The sequence below is a fragment of the Cannabis sativa genome, chromosome 3 (genome assembly GCF_029168945.1).
Source record: "Cannabis sativa cultivar Pink pepper isolate KNU-18-1 chromosome 3, ASM2916894v1, whole genome shotgun sequence".
NCBI classification, from domain to species: Eukaryota; Viridiplantae; Streptophyta; class Magnoliopsida; order Rosales; family Cannabaceae; genus Cannabis; species Cannabis sativa.
Genome location: NC_083603.1, coordinates 44042983 through 44064043, shown reverse-complemented (window position 1 = coordinate 44064043; position 21061 = coordinate 44042983). Strand labels below are relative to the sequence as shown.

Sequence of the window (21061 nt, the reverse complement as noted above, 5' to 3'; positions counted from 1 at the left end):
AAATATGCATCAAATATGTTATCTATTGTATTTGGTATTAGAGTGAATTAAGACAGGTAACCTTAATATTAAATTATTTATGGATTTGCCACTGCTTATTTTAATGTTTAAAATGCTAAGGGATCTTTGAAATATTTTTAAGGGTAAATAATATTTTGGATTTTGTGTTTTGTAAAAGTTATTAATTGGACCTTATATTTTGTTAAATGATAAAATGGACTTTATATTTTTCAAAATAGTATAAGCTCAATTTTTTAAAAATTTTATTTTTTAATATAATCAAGTTTAAGACAATTTCTAACACGAACATATACAGAAAATGTGACCAGTTTTGCCATAACATCTCTAGATCAGATTGTTATTAAGTTTTATTTTGACAAAAAATTAATTCAAGGTTTTATTTGTACAATTTTAAAAAATACAGAGTTTATCTTTTCATTTAATAAAATAGAGAGTTCAATTGATAACTTTACAAACTACAGTCCAAAAATATATTTACTATATTTTTAATACGCTCACTGAAGTAAATACAGGAGTTATTTTTCCTATTTGTCATAGGCATACATACATGCTAGCTTCTTCTTTTTTACGTGAACATTTATCTATTATTTAGTATTGGCTTCTTCTATTTGTCCTCCTTTTTTCTTTTACTCTGAAAGTTTAAGATTATCTGATAGCTAATTAATTAATTTTAGATTTTCTAACACAAATATAAACACTTTAAATGTAAATGAATAAACACAGAAATTACAAGTTTCCCCTGACAATAGAAACTCATTCAAACTGAATATTTCTTGGGTCCCCAAGAACCGGGTAAAATAACATTCACTATGAAATCATCCAAAATACATTTCCAATTATAATTCACAAATCAAACAATGTAAACTGAAATGATTTCATACAAAAGTAACTAATAAACTTAATTACAATTAAGAATAAAGATCTAAGTCCCCTTATATCTGAGAAGACAAGATCCCTTTGCTTCCAACAAGCTTTCTTCAGCAGATCAGTCTGAACTTTCTTTAGACATTGTAGATCAACATTCCTTCTTCAAGCCTTTATCTAATGAATTACAACCTGAAAACACACAGAATACACATAAAAAGATTTTGCCCTAACAGAGCAAGAATCTCTAAATGATTATATCAAAGATGAAGAAGAAATTAGAAAAAAGCTAGATCAACTTTTTATACCTAACATTTTTGAATAACCAACCTAAACAACAAATAAACCAGCTTAGCCATGTTGGCAAAAAGCTAAACAAAAAATGCAACGAACTAAAACTTGACCTAGCAAAAGATAAATGAAAACAGATTTAACAGATGCATCTAACACAGTCTTAAATGCACAACTAATAAAGCTAAAAAAGATGCAACTAAACTGCCAGTAGACAAACCAACAACTAACATAATTTTCCATAAAAAATATGGCACTTACAATCTTCCATTTGGAAAATTATGGTCAATGCAATCAACAATATAAAAAAGAAACTAACAAAAATCAAAGATGCTAGGCTATCACAAAAAACCAATATCTCCCCCCATTGAGAAAAATGAAACACTCCCACCATGGAAACTATCCCTGGGAAGAGGTCTCTGTAGGAAAAATAATGGAACAACATCAAGATGCTCCCCCTAGACCTGACCAGACATGTGAACACTCAAATGGGAAAACTCCTCTTGAATTGAAAAAAAAATAACCCACAACCCATTTAGAGATAACCCAAGCCCATTAACACAAACAAAAACCAAGAACAACAAAGCTCTTCCAGATTATAACAAAGACACATGTCAATATATAATCTATATTATATACAATACCTTCACTTAAATGTCTCACTACATCAGTAATCTGAACCAAGATTACTTGCACCAAAGAATGGGCATTAGTGAACAATACTAATAACCACTGATTGAAGATTTTATAACTTTAATATGTTGCTAACTGTTTTATTCATAACTATGTGGTCTTAGTTCTCTGTACAAAATGACAAAATCCATCCAATGCATCTTCTTCGTCTTCATCAAAAACGGGAAAACAATTATTTTTGAAGAAGAAACAGACCAACTTGGTGGCCAAAACAAGGGACCAGTGCCCAGGTTGACACCTAGTGCTGGCCTAGTGCCCAAGTTGACACTTAGTGCGGGCCTAGCGCCCAAGTTGACATTTTGACAACCTAGAAAAATTTCAAAGAATTTTTCCGAAAAGTCTTTTGGGCATATTCTCTATTTTCATCAATGATTACGATTCAAGTATTTCAAGGGAGCAAATGGAACTATCTAAGGGCCGAAAATTGGACCCAACACCCAAGTTGACACCTAATACTAGGCCTAGCGCCCAGGTTGACATAACTTGGGCTGTTTCCAATCCTTTTTCCAAAATAGTGTTCTGGCATTTTTTTCGTCATCAGAAATAAGGAAGATACAAGTAAAATTGAAGAGAAAATAACAATTACATGGGCATCAAAACTGAGCCCCGCGTCTAGATTGACAATCAACTTGGTGTGTTGGTTTCGATCATCCAAATGCAAATTCTGCTACGAGAATTCTCTCCAAAATGGTCAAAAATTGGGTGGGAGACCTTGCCCTTGATTTTAAGAATCTTAGAAGTATCAAAACGGCATACCAGAATCTTCGAAAAAGAGCACCTAGCACCCAGGTTGACAAATGGCCTGGTGCACTGGGTTTTGCTTATTCGATTCTAATTTCGTCTCAACCGTTTGTCTAGTTTTTTATAATGACCGAGAGCTATGAAATCATAAATTCAAATTCACAATTTTATATTTCACTTTCTGACAAAGTGACTTACTTGGAAACTGAATAGTTTCAAGTCTCCCGTTTTCACAGGATAACAACATCTTCGAGAAATGGTGACTAACTTTACAAGAATGTAGAAACTAGTTAAGTGATGTCATAATATTACTTAGACTTAAAGTACATCCTAGACACTATTTTGGCTTGCCCTAATGTCCAGGTTGACGTCACATGTTAACCTAGGCTATGGGAGCAGCCCATCCTTCAGTAAAACGATCATAATTCACTCAATATTGATCCAATTGATTCGATTCAGCTTGCGATTCAAATCTATTTCAATGCTCTATCAACTCATGTCTCACACTTGAATTTTAATTATGAAGTTATCGACTCCAAATTTTATCCTCAAGAGAGATACGAATTTAAGCTGCAACTTACCCGAAGTCGGTCACACGTATGCAATTCAAGCTTTAAATATTGACGATTGACCTCCAAAGTTAATTTCACTATTAGATCGTCATCTACACTCAAAAATAGCCTAAATTTATTTTTTCATATTTTATTATTATTTTAATATGGCCTCCTTTCCTATAAAAGGAGAGCTCCACTAGCTCATTTTTCAAGTTCAAAAAAGTACACATAAGGTCAGAGCATCTCTCTCTAGTTTCTCTCTCTAGAAATTAGAGTGCCAAGACTTAGCTATTTTCTGTAATTCATCTCGTGAGAAATAAAACTTGAAGTAGACATAACTCCATTACTGTTGCGATATAGGGAGTGAACTACTATAAATCGTTGTGTCTATCTTATTTATACTTACTTATAATACATTCTCGCCAATCTAGCGAGCGGGTGTGGCCAAATATCTGTGTCTAGATTTTTGCATCAATATGTATATACATGTACAATCCATATTGGCAGCCACATTAGACCATAATGGTTATGTGTTACTAGCCGCGTATGTAAAATGACAAACTAACGGAAATTTTGTGGGACGACACCTTAAAAATGATAGAATAGTAGTTTGATAGGTTTTCTCACTAAAATTTGAGCTTAAAAGGTTAAGTGCAAGTGAAATGAGAGTTGAAAGGGTTTAGCTGCCAAAAAATCATAAGTAAATGCATACCAGTATAAATAAATTTGTTACAGAGTGTTTTAATCAAAATAATTTTTCTTAAAAATTAGGTTGAACCAACTTTAATTTTTTAGTTGTATATTCTTCATAAATTCTTTAATAAACTAATTTGAACTGTTTATCAAATACCTTATATAACAAAACTTTTTTTAAAAACAACATCTATTTTTTAAAAAGTTGTGCCAAACATGCGTCTTTTATCAAAGTAATTTTGTTTTTGTTCAAAAAAAAATTATGCTAAACATGTGTTTTGGATGCCTCATTATAGTTGGTCGATTGATTATTTTTCTTTTGTCATATGTGAATAATAAAGTTGTTATTTTTCACTTTTGTTGAAAGATCATTGACTAATTGTCATTGATAGGTGGACTCTATGAGAGTTTCATTTAGTTTAGAAACCTATTTTACTTTATACTTTTTTGATGCTTTATGGTTGGTGAGTTATTAGACCCTTAGTTGAGGTTGTTGTTAAGATTTTTTTCCTGATTATTGTAAGCGACTTAGTAAACTTATTTTTGTCGATCCTGCTCCGTGAGATATTTTCATGTAATGGATTATGTTCGATTTGACTTTTTCTTTTTCAAATTAAAAAAAACCGAAAAAGAAAAATATAAAGTGAAAATGAAAAGTTTGTAAGCTCTAGAAAATTAAAAGAGTAAATCTCTCTCTCTCTCATGTATTTGTTAAGTAACTATTTTACTCAAAAGCACCGACAAAAAAATAAAAAACAAACTAGCTTTACCAACATTTAAGTGACTTGGTTATAAAAAAGAAATTAAGTGACTTATTATGCATGTTCATAGTATATTTTATGAGTAATTTAATTTTGGAATCACTTAAATTGCACACAATTAATTGAAACTCAAATTAGTGCTTAAACTATAACTAATTAAGAAGAAAGTTATATTTTAAGAGTAATGCTTTGGACTCACTCAAATTACACACATTGAGGTGTGGTGTCATTAGATTAGTTTGCAGCCACATATATAATTTATTAAAGAGATGAGATATTTATGTATAAAATATACTATTTTTGATGTATTATTTCAAAGATTGAATAATTAAATAAAAATAAGATGGACAAGAAAAAAGATGATATATTGTTGTTGGATATATAGAAGTGACATTTTGTTTTAATAAATTTAAGTTGTGTAACTTAATTTGAGTGTATTTGAAACATTACTCATCATATCATTTTCAAAGTTGTAATGATTAAGTTTTATAGCTTGCTCTGTATTTTAGAAGTAAAACAAGGTGAGTTCTTGTATTTTTGTTATTTTTTATTCTTTGTATTTATCTTGAATCTTCTAAGATATAGAAAGAGATTAAAGGAAAGAAGCAACATTAATGTTGATTGGGTCCATGAGAAAAAACAAGATAATACATTATGAAAGGAGATAATAAAAGAGATTGAAGTGATGTGATATATTTTTCTATTTTTGTAATGTTATAGTTGGATTTTTGTAATTAGATATAGGGGTAATTACAATTAAATATTCAAAATTTTGAGTTTGTAATTATAAATCTAATAATTCTATTTATTTTAACAGCATAAATACTTAATGTTAGTAAAATTAAAATTTTTATTCAATTTCGTTAATACAGATTTCATTTTGAATTTATTAAAAAAAGATTTAAAAATAACTCATATTACATGTTTATGTATTTATTGGTAGTGATTTCATATAATTAACCTTTCTCAACTTTATTATAACGTTTCTAACTTTCAATTAAGAAAAAATAATTAAAAGAATACCATTCTATGATTGATTGGCTTAGAAAGCTATATTTTGAGATCTTTCTTTGAAAACAATTCCATTCATACAAGAAAGATATAATTATATCATAAAATCTGTGTTTTAAATTTTTAATGAGCATTTTCTTTTGAGACTTAAATTATTTTAATGCATTGAATGATTGATTATACATAACAATAAATTTTTTGTTATTATTAATTAAAATAATAATAATGAAATCTTATACCAATTTAATTATATTTTTAAAATATATAAAATTTAATATAGTGTAGTATTTATTTATAAAAAAAATATATTTAATTAATTTTATTGAACAATATAATAAATAAATAAATTTAAATATTTTAAACAATATAATTAATAATTTTTTTTTATAAAATATGATTAATTAATTGAATTAATTTTTAATTCAAATTCAAATTAAGATATATAAAAATAATTATTTAACTTTGTTGATAGTTTTAAATTAAATTTAAATATTTAAAATTATTTTTTTTTTTAAAAAAAGACAATTAATTGATTGGTTTAAGGTATTATATGAACCGTTAACTTAAAAAAATAAACAAAAAATAATTGAACCAACAATTTCTGTTAAATAATTTCTTAACAGAAAAAATTAAAAAAAAATGATAAGATATATATAAATATATATATTTATATATATATTTACATTTTTTTTCAATAGACTTGACATTATTTTCAAATTTGTAATAAGTTGAATTGTTGGTCTGAAAGAAAGATTATGAGAGTAAATACACATAGAATTGAATTGATATTGGTGCAAGTACAAATTATTATATATTTAATCTAATAATTATTGTAAAAATATTTTTTTAGAATATGTGAGAGAAATGTATGGTAAAATTGGTCCATGTGGTATTCTCCAACTAAATTGGAAGCTATGGTAAAGTACTATGTGTGAATTTATTAAGAGTTTGAATGTTTGAAAAGGAGAAGCAACATATTTGCACCACAAACAAAGCAAACCTTTAATTTTTCTATATAATTAGCTAACCTCATTTCATTGCCTCTCTTGCCTATAAATATTAAATACTTCTCTTTCCATTTCTTAATCTCAATCTCCAATGGCTAATCCAGAAAAAGAAGTGTTTTTCAACAACAACCATAATAATACTATCTCTTGTGATTTTCTTGAGAACATTCTCTCAAAACTCGATACCAAATCTCTTAAACTATGCGAATGCGTCTCGAAATCTTGGCTCTCTCTGCTAAGAACTCCCTACTTCATCAATCTCCACCTCCATAGTCAACAACCTCATGTTGTTTTCCTCAAAAAAAAGGTAAGGAAATTTTATCACACTTTATCCATTTGTGATGGTGAAAATTTTGCCGAGATTTCTTTACAAAAATTTCCCTTTATTGAGAGGGATTACTCATCTCCATTATTTATGGGAAGTGATAATGGTGTGTTGGGACTTTTCTGCTTTAGAACTGATGTGATTCATTTATGGAATCCCACCATTAATGAGTATAAAGAATTGCCTATTTTTCTTGACTCGAGCTGTGTTGACTCTGTGCTTGGACTCGGTTATGATCCATTAACCAATGATATCAAAGTTGTTAGGTTCACATCTCTAGATGAGAATGGTGTTGTTGGTACCCATAATTTGTTCAAACATGGCAACCAAGTTTGGATTTTTAGTTTGAGAAACAATTCATGGAAAAAAATGGCTATGCCTAACATATTTTCAGAATTTGAAATTCCTATTTCTGATATAACAATTTCTGTTGGTTTGGGTTGTTCCATTGTTTTAAATGAGTGTATTCATTGGATGGTTTGGTTTGTAAACAGAATTGGTTATAACCAATCATCTTTAGGGATAGTTTCTTTTGATATAAGTAATGAGACTTTCAAGCATATAAAGTTACCTAAAACTGTGAAACTTGAAAGAGATTATGGTAACAACCTAGCTAACTTTTCTGGGTTTCTTTCCTTTTTCACTTTGAGTGAATTTCAAGTAGTTGAGATTTGGGTTATGAAGAAATATGGTGACTCAGATTCTTGGTTCAAATATTTGTCATGCAATTTACTCACTCTTCTTCCAAATAGGTTTGGTCAAAGTTGTAGCTACATTCCAGTTGGTTTTTTAAGAAATGGGACTCTTGTAATTTCTTGTACTGAAACTGATTATTGGTATTGTTATGATACCAAAAGTAGGAGGGTTGGAAATGTGAGTAAAAGATTTGGTGTATCAGATTTCACTACTTATGTTGAGAGTGCTTTTAAGTTAAATGATTGAGTAACTATAAATAGTGGCTTGGTGTATTGTATGTATGTGGTTTCATTATGTATGTATTCATTTAATCTTACTGTGTAGCTTGAATATAGTTTCTCTATAATATATTCCAAGTTTATATACATATTCTTTTATTTTTCATTTGTTTGAAGATATAATTTGGTTTCTACTATTTTTTTTTTATCAAGAAAAAAATAAATTTCATTAATCACAAGCAAAATACAAACAAACTATACAAAACAAAAGGCAACACTAAACCGCCCCAACACCGAAATGTATTATAATTTTAAGGAAAATTTACAGCAAAAGTCTCTTAAAAAAATTCTCTTCATATATTAATTAGTTTTTATTAGTATAATTTTAACATCTAATTTTTTTAACTATTATAATTAATATTTTGTATATTAACTATTCCCAATTAAAACATTTTATTAAGATTTTTTTAGCATAAGATTTTAATGGTTCATATGTTCTTTCCACTTTTATAATGTTTTCCATATTTTATTACTTATTTGACAGTTTATTAGTATTGTTTTATTATTAATTAATTTTTTTTATCTTTAAAGTCTAATTAATTATTTATTAGTATTATTATTAATTTTTAGTAAGTTACATAATCTTTGGTTTTTTATACTATACTTTTTTAAAATATATTATACTATTTTCTAGCCTATTTCTGTATATTTATAGTATTTTCACTTTTATTTTTGGGACTTTTTATTTTTACACTTCAAAACAGATTTTTTTTTGCATTTTTACGGAATTCTACATTGAAACCCCTATTGCAACCAGCGCTGCAACCTAAATTGCAACAAAAAATCGTATAGAAACCCCTACTGCAATTAGCGCTGCAACTACTTTAGAAACTCAAACCGTAAATTTTAAAAAAAAAAGTTTAAAAAAATAGTATATGAGGTAATTCCCCTTTATTTTTTTCGTAATTATAATTAAGATCATATAAAAATATTTAAAGTATATTAATTAATTATCGCAACTACTTTAGAAACTCTAACCGTAAATTTTTTAAAAAAAGTTTTAAAAAATAGTATATGAGGTAATTCTCTTTTATTTTTTCGTAATTATAATTAAGATCATATAAAAATATTTAAAGTATATTAATTAATTATCTATTTTTATCTTATTTTAGAATCATATATTAAAGTATATTGATTATATATTTATTTTGTTAGTAGTTTCCCATTCAATAATCTTGATGAAGAAACTATTTTCTTGGTGAGTTTTTCGGCGATAATGCAAATTCTGACGACTTTTTCGGTACCGGCAGCTACTCTGGCGACTTTTCGGGCAACGATCACAACAAACTTTAAAAAAGTCATCGGAATTGGCATAATTGCTGGAAAAATTACCAAGAAACTAGTTTCTTCATCAAGAAAATTCTTCATCAAGAAACTGATTTCTTGGTCATTTTTCTGACGATTTTTTCGGCACCGGCAACAACTCCGATGACTTTTCTAACAACGACAGCTACTCTGGCGACTTTTCCCGTACTGACAGCAAACTCCGAAAAAATCGTCGAAATCGGCATTGTTGCTAGAAAAATTACCAGAAGAAACCAATTTCTTGGTGATTTTTTCGGTAACAATGCCAATTCCGATGACTTTTTCGGCGTTGACAACAACTCCAGTGACTTTCCCGGCACCGACAGCAAACTCCGGCGCATTTTCGGTGATCAAGGTAGTTTTATTTTTTTTAAAGAATATGAACAAAATTTTAATATTTTTTTATAGCAATTCAAAGTGGCATATTCCATACATGTTAAGTTTTTATTTTAAATACCATATTTTTTTTCTTATTACGTTTCATTACCATGTTTATTTAAACTAGTTTTATTTTTCCCATATTTATGTAAATACCTTTTTTTTTTTTGCATTCTAGCCCTTGTTTTAAAAATTAATCTTATATTTTATTTTTCAAATTAAAATTTATCATAAAAGTAATAATTAATTTAGAACACTAACATAGTAGAAAATACAAAATTACAATTTTTAAATAAAATAAAAAAAACATAACATTAAGTTATAAAACTAAAAAGAACAACATAAATAAAAATAAGCATTAAGTAAAATAATAATTTAATAAACGCATGATTTTATTTAAGTTTTCTTTTTTTTTTTTAAAAAAAAAAACATGAATTTAATAGATATTTTATTTTACTAAATTATATCATAAATTAGTTATTTTTGGATTATTAATATAAATAATATAAAATGCAAAATATATTTATTTAGTAGGATATTTGGTGTAAATTATTAGAGTTATTACACCAAAAATTGAAGATCTTATATCAAATTGGTGTAGATTCTACACCAAATTACTCTAACAATTGGAGATATTTTAGAAGGTCGATTTACTTTGTCTTGTTATTCTCTTCTTTTATTTATTTTTTATTTTTTTATTTTTGGTGAAAATCTCGTATAAAAAAACAAATCGCTTATCTTCCACATTAATACTAAATAGATAATAATTACTCTTATTTCATAAATTTAATTATTTTTTATTATAATTTATAAATTAAGAGCTTTACATTATAAAAATAAATAAGAAATTGAACGACTAAATTTTATCCAAAAAAAAAACTGAACGACTATTTTTTTTTTTTTTGAAATCACATTCCTTCCTTCAAATATTATATTTAAACAATAGATTTTTTTTTGTTTGACTTTTTATCGAAAATAAAAAATAGATATTTTTAATTAGAAGAGAAAACATAACTTTAAATTAAAATTAAACAAAAAAGATAATAATAATAAAAAAGTATATGTTGATTTGAAGTAGGAAACCTCACACTATTAATATGTAGTTGTGAAAATTTCACTTTTCTTATTCTTGGCTTCATATCTCAATTCTCAATGTCTTCTTTAGAAATTTTAAAATTTAAGTCTCCAATAATGGCTAATCCTGACAAAGAAGAAGAAGAAAGTGTGGTTTGCAATGATATCGCTTTTGATTTACTAGAGAACATTCTTTCTAGACTCGATGCTAAATCTGTGAAAAAGTGTGAGTGTGTATGTAAATCTTGGCTCTCTCTACTAAGGACTCAATATTTCATGAATCTCCACCTCAACCGTCAACAACTACCTCGTGTTATTTTTCTCAACTATAGAAAAACATCCAACAACCATGATTTATCAATTTGTAGTTTGAATAATGTATTATTTTCAGAGATTTCCTTAAATCAACTTCCCTATTTTGCCATGAATTCATTATCGAATGATCAATTATGTTCTTTATCATTTATAGGCAGTGATAAGGGCATAATAGGAATTTCTGATCACAGGGTTAATATATTCTGTCCCTTGTATTATTTATGGAACCCAACTACTAATGAGTCTAAAAAACTTCCTCCTTTAGATTTTATTGAAGATAAATCTTATCGTTTACGTGGACTTGGCTATGACCCCTTAACCAATGATTTCAAAGTGGTGGTTTTCACATCTCAACTTAAAGAGGGTCATAAAATTGGGATTTATAGTTCGAGAAGCAATTCATGGAAAGCAATTACAATGCCTAACCTATTTCCAGAATTTGAATCTGTTATTGTTACACCATTTATGAGCATGTCCATTAATGTTAATAACTTCATTCATTGGTCTATTTGCTATAAAAATGGTAATACAAGTGATGATAAAGATTTGGAGTTTTCTACAGGAATAGTTGCTTTTGATATAAGTAAAGAGAAATTTAATCTTATAAAATTACCTCAAGTTAAGAAAGGTAATGATGGTGTGGACATAGCTAAAATTTTTGGGTGTCTTTCTATGATATATGTGGATGAAGATACAGTATTTCACGTATGGGTTATGAAGAATTATGGTGATTCTAATTCTTGGTACAAATATTTGTCTTTTAGTTTAAATGAACTTATTCCAACTAGGTTTAGTAAATTTTGTCGAATAAGTTTTTTGAGTGATGAGATTATGTTAGTTAATTTATTTTTGACTGGTTATTTCTGTTGGTATAACTCCAAAAGTAAGATGATTGAAATTTTAGGTGAAAGATATCCAGTGTTTAGATTCACCACTTATGCTGAGAGCGTTTTCAGGTTAAATGAGTCATAATTTGGTATATATGTTTTAAAAAGTGAATTTACATGCACTTTTGCTGGGTTAGTTTTATTTTAGTTATCTTTTGGTATTTCTATAGTGGACATCCTATAAGGGTTAGAAGTGTACTTGTTAGTTTAAGAAGTGGCACACATTATACCATGGGGTGTTACAGTACAGTACATTACATTTTTTTTTTTATTATTTTATATAATTTTATTTAAAGATTTGAAGAAGTCTCCTCACTTATTTGTTGCATCTTTCACACTTCATGCCCTTTTATTTTATTTATTTATTTTTTATTTTTTGCTGAATTATCATTTTACTTCTTTTATACCTATACCACAAAATCAGTAAGATGAGACTTAAAAAATGAATTAAAAGTAATTATGGTACGTTTGAGAAAATGAGGAAGAATTTGAATCCATCGTCTTCAAGAACTCAGAGACAAAGTACCCATATCCCACTTTTGTTGTTGTTGCTGCTGCTGGTGCTCACAAGCCAAAGGCTCCAAAATACCAAAGAAACAAGAACCCATTTTTCGGAAAGAAAAAAAATGATTTTTCTCTATTTTTTTTTTTTTTTAAATTTTCCCCTGTATTGGTAGTATTGTTTATATCAATGTATTTATCATATATACAAATCATTAATTTTAGAAATAATTACGTAATTACATTTTCACGTTTAAAGAATTTTTTTTACATTTTTACAGTTTTCAAATAAAAAAAAAACAAAAAAACTATATAAAAATAATATGAAAATAACATCAAAACAACAACAAAAATAACATAAAGATAACGAAAAATTAATAACAAATTAACATAACTATAAAATAAAAATACCATATTTTCTTTCAATAAAATAAAAGAAAATTGTAAAAATTTTTAAAATTCTATAAAATTATATTTTTATAATTTTTTTATTGTTTTTGTTTATTTGTGAAATAATCCCTTAATTAAATTCTATAATGCACCCCTTAAAAAGGATACACTGATACATTTTTATATGTTTTAGTATACTAAATAATTTTTTAATCAAATTTTTTCTCAGATTAAAATTTTTTTCTAGATGCCGAAACAAATAGAGGATAAATCAATACATTCATTTCATTTTAAGGGGTGCAGTGTAGAATCACCTCCAACTATATAATAGAGTAACTATATAATGGAGTGTTGGTATTCTTTGCTAATTCTCTTTAGATTTCTTCTCAGGATTCTAATGGCTAATCCAGAAAAAGGAGTGCTTTACAACAATATCCCTTGTGATTTTCTTGAGGACATTCTCTCAAGACTCGATGCCAAATCACTCAAACGATGCGAGTGTGTCTCCAAATCATGGCTCTCTCTGCTACGAACACCATATTTCATCAATCTCCACCTACACCGTCAACTGCCTCGTGTTGTTTTCCTCCACAAAAGGAATAGAAGGTTCGATCCAACTTTATCTATTTGTAATTGGGAAAATTTTGTTGAGATTTCTCTACACAAGTTTCCTTTTTTTGAGATGAATAAACCACCGTTGTTATTAATTATGGGCAGCGTTAATGGTGTATTATGCCTTTTGGACTTAACCTGTCAAATGGGATATTTATGGAATCCCACCATTAACGAGTCCAAAAAACTGCCCTTTTCTCCTCAGTTGGGACGAAATCGTTCTATACTTGGGTTGGGCTATGATCCCTTTTCCACTGATTTCAAAGTCGTAAAAGTCTCATCTCTTGATGAGAATGGTGTTGTTGGCCCTAATAATTTTAAAATGGGTAATCAAATTGGGGTTTATAGTTTGAGAAGTAATTTATGGAAAATAATAACAATGCCTAACATATTTTCAGAAGTTGAATCTTACTCTACTTCTGATATAACTATCAATACTCATGTGGGCTGCTCCATTGTTGTTAATGAGTGTATTCATTGGATGATTTGCTTTGGCAATACCACTGATTATGACCAATCATTTTTAGGGATAGTTTCTTTTGATATAAAAATGGAGAAATTTAAGCTTTTAAAGGTACCTCAAATTGTAAAAGTATCCCATGCTAGGAAGCTAGCTAAATTTTCTGGGTGTCTTTCTTTTGTTACTATGAATGAAGTCCAAGTAGTTGAAATTTGGGTTATGAAGAAATATGGTGACTTGGATTCTTGGTTCAAATATTTGTCTATCAATCTACTCAATCTTCTTCCAAGTAGAGTTGGTGAGTATTTTCCAGTAGGTTTTTTGAGCAGTGGGATTCTTGTTATTTCTTGCACTGATAGTGATAATTGGTATTGGTATGATACCAAGAGTAAGAGGCTTGAAAGTATGGGTGAAATAATTGGTGTGTCGGCCTTTACAACATATGCTGAGAGTACATTTAAGTTAAAGGGTTGAGAGTTTGTACGGTCAGAAAATATGGATTTATGGTTCATGGATCATGCATATTAGCAGTTGGAATGTTTTTTAAATGTAAAGATAGTGTTGATTTGTGATGTTGGCTAATAATTCTTCAATGAGCTGCTACAAATCTATTGCTATTTACTGGTTTATTGATGGAACTTGCTGGTTGGTAATACTTTTTTGGACTGTTATTTATGATCCTTTGGGTGCCCCATAACATGAGCCTAACTCTTTGATTGAGCTCCTTGAGTAGGTAGAAGATTGGGCTACTTTGACTGAGACTCCCTGTTAGGTGATCCCTTGAAAAAGTCTACTCTTTGTTTTTTAGAATGGTTAATGAGTTTGTGTTTATTAGTTCATATATGTGTTGTGTTGTAATATTAGATGCATTAGAGTTAGGATGTTTATAAAATGTAAAGACAGTGTTTACTTGACCACTTTACTTACATATAGTTCTACTTGGTTTGCTTCTAAATTCTTCCATTAGCTACAAATTTAGGTTAGGTAGGTACCTGAATAGCGACTTGTATGGTATATTCACTTCTAAATGAAGAATGTATGTGACAAGGGATAGTGGAAGAAAATAAGAGTCAAATATTGTATAATATATGCTTTTAAAAAAAAAACCAATATTGTATGATATATTCACTTCTAAATAACATTAATGCATCTATATTCACTTCTTATGGTAGTTCTCTGATTAAGTTCTTTTAATTTTTCTGTTTGTTGTTGTTTTCTTGATGTCTTAGCTTTTGTTTCGTTTGTCGACCACTCTTAGAGTATCTCCAATTGTATATTATTTTACTAAATTAGTATGAAATCTTCACACCTTATACTAATGGCACACTAAATTATGTACTAAATTAGTGTATACTAAATTCTATACTATTAATAGTGTTGAATTTTGAGTCTATACCAATTTAGTGTTATTTTTTTTTTTTTACATTCTAACTCTTATTTTAATTTATTTTAAAAATTAATCTTACATTTTATTTTTCAAATGAAGATTTATCACAAAAGTGATAATTAATTTGAAACACTAACATAGTGGAAAATACAAAATTACGATAACAAAAATACTAATATTAAATAAAATAAAAATAACATAACACTAAGTTATGAAACGAAAAAGAACAATATAAATAAAAATAAGCATTAGGTAAAATAATAATTTTATAAACGTGCGATTTTATTTAAATTATTTTTTTAAAAAATGTATAATGTTTTATTGATTTAATAGATATTTTATTTTACTAAATTATTTTAAAATTTAAATTTTTACTAGAAGTCATTATATAATCATATCATAAATTAATTATTTTGAATTATTAATGTAAATAATATAAATATAAAACTTTTAAGTAAAATATATTTATTTAGTGAAATATTTGATGTAAATTATGAGAGTTGTTGCACAAAAAGTAAAAGATATTATTAAATTAGTGTGTATTGATTCTATATCAAATTAATGTAACCATTAGAGATTTAGACGGTCTATTTACTTTGTTCTGTTTTTCTTTTCTTTTCCTTTTTCAGTGAAAATCTCGTATAAAAAAATCTCTTATCTTCATCACATTAATACTAAATAGATAATAATTACTCTTATTTCATAAATTTAATTAATTTATTATAATTAATATATTAATAGCTTTACTTTATAAAAAAAATAAGAAATTAAACGACTAACTATTTTTTTTTTTGAAATCACATTCCTTCCTTCAAATACTAAATTTAAACAATAGATATTTTTGACTTTCCTAAAAAAAAAATAGATATTTTTAATTAAAAACATAACTTAATTAAAAAAAAAAAGATAATAGTAGAAAAAGATATGTTAAATGGGATATCTATGGAATCCGAAGTCCAAAGAACTGCCCCTTTTTCTTCAGTTGGGACGAAATCGTTCTATATAGATTTAAAAGTCGGAAAAGTCTCATCTCTGGATGAGAATGGTGTTGTTGACACTAATAATTTTAAAAATGGTAATTAAATTGGGATTTATAATGGAAAAGAAAATAATGGTGTTTACTTTGTCCTGTTTTTCTTTTCTTTTCTTTTTTTTTTTTAAATAAAAATCTCGTATAAAAAGAAAAAACAAATCTGTTATATATCTTGATCACATTAATACTAAATAGATAATAATTACTCTTATTTCATAAATTTAATTAATTTTTATTATAATTAATAAATTGTTAGCTTTACATTATAAAAATAAATAAGAACTTGAACGACTAAATTTAAACAATAGATATATTTTTGACTTTTCTTGAAAAAAAATATAGATATTTTTAATTAAATGAGAAAACATAACTTTAAATTAAATTTTTAAAAAAAGATAATAATAAAAAAATATATGTTGATTTGAAATAGAAAACCTCACACTATAAATATGTAGCAGTTGAGAATCTTACTTCTCATATTCTCTGCTTACTATCTCGAATTCTCAATGTCTTCTTTAGAAACAACATTCTCTTTTGTGTCAATTTCAGAGTCTGAGTCTCCAATAATGGCTAATCGTGAAGAAGAAGAAGAAGAAGAAAGTGTGGTTTGCAATAATATCTCTTTTGATTTACTAGAGAACATTCTTTCTAGACTCGATGTTAAATCTGTGAAAAAGTGTGAGTGTGTATGTAAATCTTGGTTCTCTCTACTAAGGACTCAATATTTCATGAAACTCCACCTCAACAGTCAACAACTACCTCGTGTTATTTTTATCAACTATAGAGAAGCATCCAACAGTCACGACTTATCAATTTGTAGTTTGGGTAATGGATTATTTTCTGAGATTTCCTTAAATCAACTGCCCTATTCTGCGATGGATTCATCATCGGATGATGATGAATCGTGTTCTTTATCATTTATAGGCAGTGATAAGGGCATAATAGGAATTTCTGATAGTAGGGATAATAAATTGAGTCCCTTGTATTATATATGGAACCCAACTACTAATGAGTCTAAAAAACTTCCTCCTTTAAATCTGATTGAAGATGAATATTATCGTTTACGTGGGCTTGGCTATGACCCCTTAACCAATGATTTAAAAGTGGTGGTTTTTACCTCTCAACTTAAAAAGGGTCATAAAATTGCGATTTATAATATGAGAAGCAATTCATGGAAAGCAATTACAATGTCTAACTTATTTCCAGAATTTAAATCTGTTAGGGTTACACCATCTATTAGCACGTCCATTAATGTTAATAACTTCATTCATTGGTATATTTTCTATAGAAATGGCAATACAAGTGATGATGAAGATGATCCGGAAATTTTTACAGGAATAATTGCTTTTGATATAAGTAAGGAGAAATTTAATCTTGTAAAGTTACCTCAAGTTGAGAAAGGTAATAATGGTGGAGACATAGCTAAAATTTTTGGGTGTCTTTCTATGATATATGTGGATGAAGTCACAATAGTTCACGTATGGGTTATGAAGAATTATGGTGATTCTGATTCTTGGTACGAATATTTGTCGTTTAGTTTAAATGATCTTATTCTAACTAAGCTTGGTAAATTTTGTCGAATAAGATTTTTAAGTGATGAGATTTTGATAGTTACTTTATTTTTGACTGGTTATATCTGTTGGTATGACTCCAAGAGTAAGACGATTCAAATTATAAGTAAAAGATATCCTGTGATTGAATTCACTACTTATGTTGAGAGCGTTTTAAGGTTAAATGAGTAATAATTTAGTATATATGTTTTAAAAAGTGAGTTTACATGCACTTTTGGTGGGTTTATTTTAATTTGTTTAGTTTTATTTAGTATTTCTATGGTGGACACTTAGAAGTGGACACACTTCTTGTTAGTTAAAGAAGTGGCACACATTATATATGATGGGGTGTCACAGTATATATATTGTATTTTTTTTTATTATTTTAGATAATTTTATTTAAAAATTTAAAGAAGCTTCCTCACTTATTTGTTGCATCTTTTATACTTCATGCCACTGGGCATCTAATCTATCATATCTTCTTTTTTTTTTTTGGCTGAAATATCATTTTATTTCTTTTACAAAAAATACTGTATTCACCCTATGCCACAAAATCAGTAAAATGTGACTTAAACTAATTAAAAGTAATTATGGTAAGTTTGAGAAAAATGAAGAAGAATTTGAATTCATCGTCTTCAAGAACTCAGACAAAGTACCTGTCCGACTTGGGTTCTTGTTGTTGTAGTTGCTGCTGCTCCAAAACAATGTCATAATTAATAAGGTGTTTTTCCACTATATACTGAAATTTTCAATTTTTTTACTATTGTGAGGCGAATTTTTTTTTCAAAAATACTGTGTATTGTGTTAAGTTTTTACAGTTGTTCTACGATTATTTTTTAGTTATTCCACTGTTGTTTTAAATAATGTATTAGCAGTTGGAATGTTTTTTAAATGTAAAGATAGTGTTGACCTTCTTGACCAGTTTTTATAGTTTTGGAAGCTTGAACTACATGGCACATGCTGCTCTACTTGATTTGTTATGTTGGCTGCTAATTCTTCCATGAGCTGCTCTACTTGCTGGTTGGTAATACTTTTTTGGACTGTTATAACATGAGCCTAACTCTTTGACTGAGCTCCTTGAGTAGCTAGCAGATTGGCCTACTTTGAATGGTCTTGACTGAGAGTCTGAGACTCCCAGTTATTGGTGATCCCTTGAAAAAGTCTACTCTTTGTTTTTTTAGAATGGTTAATGAGTTTGTGTTTATTAGTTCATTAGAGTTAGGATATTTATAAAATGTAAAGACAGTGTTTACTTGACCACTTTACTTACATATAGTTCTACTTGGTTTGCTTCTAAATTCTTCCATTAGCTACAAATATAGGTTAGGTAGGTACCTAAATATGGTATATTCACTTCTAAATAAAGAATGTATGTGACAAGTGACAGTCGAAGAAAATTAGAGTCAAATATTGTATAAATATGCCTCTCTATGAGGTAGAGCCAGGAGCAGTAAGTTCACCCTCAACAAAGCTATACTCCCTTTCCGCCAGTTCGAGTTACCATTGTTGATCCAATATATTCACTTCTAAATAACATTAATACATCTATATTTACTTCTTGGGATAGTTTCCTGATTAAGTTCCTTTAATTTTTCTGTTTGTTGTTATTGTTTCCTTGATTTTTCTGTTTGTTGTTATTGTTTTCTTGATGTCTTAGCTTTTCTTTCGTTTGTCGACCACTCTTAGAGTATTTCTAATGGTATATTATTTTACTAAATTAGTATAAAATCTTCACAAATAACAGAATGTTAGTTGAGAAAGTAACTCACTAAGCTTCTCTTGACACTGCTGACAAGTCATAGGCTCCAAAACAATGCCATAACAAATATCAAAGAAACAAGATCCCATTTCTTGAAAAGAAAAAAATGATTTTTTCTAATATTTTTTTTTAAAAAAATTTTCCCTTGTATTGGTAGTATTGATGATATGAATATATTTATCATATATATAAAGAAATAAGTTGTAGTACAATATTATCTATTAAATTTTTAATGTGTGTTACTATATTATGCATAGAAAATCATTTAATCTAATTACAATCTATTGATTCAAGCTCAATTGATCTAATAGAATTGGATATCCTATTATAATTAGATTGGATTCGGATGTAAATATTAAAAATCTAATCGGATCGGATCGGTTGTTGGATGGGACATCCGATCTAGTGGATAACTGACCAAAATGATCCAATTTTTATCCAATAGTCATCCAATTATATTTATATATTTTTAAAATACATTTATAATTTTATATATTTAATATATTTTATTTAAAAATATATATTTATGGCATAAAAAAACCCATATAAATGTAAAAAAAAAAAAAAAAAAAACCATAATCCTATAGTGTTATTTACTTATACCATAAAAAAGTAAACTATATCCTCAATTCCCATATTTATAAAAATTCTCCTTTTACAAATGGAGTTTTTTCACAAGCTCTAAGAATGCCAAGAGTCCCCTTTGTAGCAAGCTCAATTACTTCTACCTTGCATCTTGAGAAACATTTAGGGGTTTTTTCATTAATGTACAACAAAAATAAATATATTAGGAAAAATGTGCAAAAAAACTTAATTATAAAAACTCATACATTTTAATAACATATTTACTAATATTTATATCATTTAATATAATATTTACTAAACTTACTATAAATATATATGTATACATAATATGATTAAGGAGCATTAATGTGTAGTCATTATATATAACATGTGACTTTAAGTTTTATTATTAAAATATATATGGTATAAGTACATGATGAAAAAAATGAAATTTAAATATAATAATATAAATTATTATAATAATATATTAATAATATTAATAAAATATATAAAATATTAATAAATTTATTAATAAAATATTTTATTTATAATAATATCATTGTTAATGTTTAAATTATTATAATTTATAATTATAAATATAATAATGTATTATGTTTATTATAGTAATATTTTAAATTTTTTTTAATAATAATATAACATGTTTATTTGAAAAAAAAAATAAACACTTTTACACAAAAAATATGCTAAATATTTTTTTGTTATAATATAATGTTAATGATTTATTTTAGTGTGATTTATTATATATTATATTTATTTATAGTATATTTATTATAAAATATACGATTTATTATATATAAATATGTTGTTTTATAAAAAATAAATAAACATGTTTAAAAATAAAATAAAATAAATAATAAACAGTTTAATATAATAAATATACTATTTTTTTT

At 27.1% G+C, this 21061-nt stretch overlaps 3 protein-coding genes across 4 annotated transcripts; all 3 read left to right on the top strand.

Moving 5' to 3' along the window:
• Positions 1 to 6501: 6501 nt before the first annotated feature.
• Positions 6502 to 8039, top strand: LOC115708940 (F-box protein CPR1). The gene has a single exon (XM_061111913.1). The coding sequence runs from the start codon at positions 6728 to 6730 to the stop codon at positions 7901 to 7903; it is 1176 nt and encodes a 391-aa protein (XP_060967896.1). The 5' UTR covers positions 6502 to 6727; the 3' UTR covers positions 7904 to 8039.
• On the top strand, positions 6805 to 19611 carry LOC115708939 (F-box/kelch-repeat protein At3g23880). 2 transcript variants are annotated; one of them, XM_061111912.1, is made up of 3 exons: positions 6805 to 6943; positions 13176 to 13391; positions 16827 to 19610. In XM_061111912.1, exons 2-3 carry the CDS (start codon positions 13259 to 13261, stop codon positions 18017 to 18019), a joined length of 1326 nt encoding a protein of 441 aa, XP_060967895.1. In that variant the 5' UTR covers positions 6805 to 6943; positions 13176 to 13258; the 3' UTR covers positions 18020 to 19610. The 2 variants fall into 2 exon arrangements, with proteins under 2 accessions (XP_060967895.1, XP_060967894.1); XM_061111911.1 differs by lacking the exon at positions 6805 to 6943 and adding an exon at positions 9152 to 9595 and having other exon boundaries at positions 16827 to 19611.
• LOC133035465 (F-box protein At4g22390-like) lies at positions 10696 to 12455 on the top strand. Its single transcript, XM_061111317.1, has one exon. The coding sequence runs from the start codon at positions 10771 to 10773 to the stop codon at positions 11977 to 11979; it is 1209 nt and encodes a 402-aa protein (XP_060967300.1). The 5' UTR covers positions 10696 to 10770; the 3' UTR covers positions 11980 to 12455.
• Positions 19612 to 21061: the final 1450 nt, after the last annotated feature.

Bases quoted from the DNA above. Each gene is read 5' to 3' on its own strand.
- LOC115708939 (XM_061111911.1), top strand. From the start codon at position 13,259: ATGCCAAATCACTCAAACGATGCGAGTGTGTCTCCAAATCATGGCTCT. The intron at 13,392-16,826 runs GTTCGATCCAAC...TGTCAATTTCAG, and splicing joins CTCCACAAAAGGAATAGAAG to AGTCTGAGTCTCCAATAATG.
- LOC115708940 (XM_061111913.1), top strand. From the start codon at position 6,728: ATGGCTAATCCAGAAAAAGAAGTGTTTTTCAACAACAACCATAATAAT.
- LOC133035465 (XM_061111317.1), top strand. From the start codon at position 10,771: ATGTCTTCTTTAGAAATTTTAAAATTTAAGTCTCCAATAATGGCTAAT.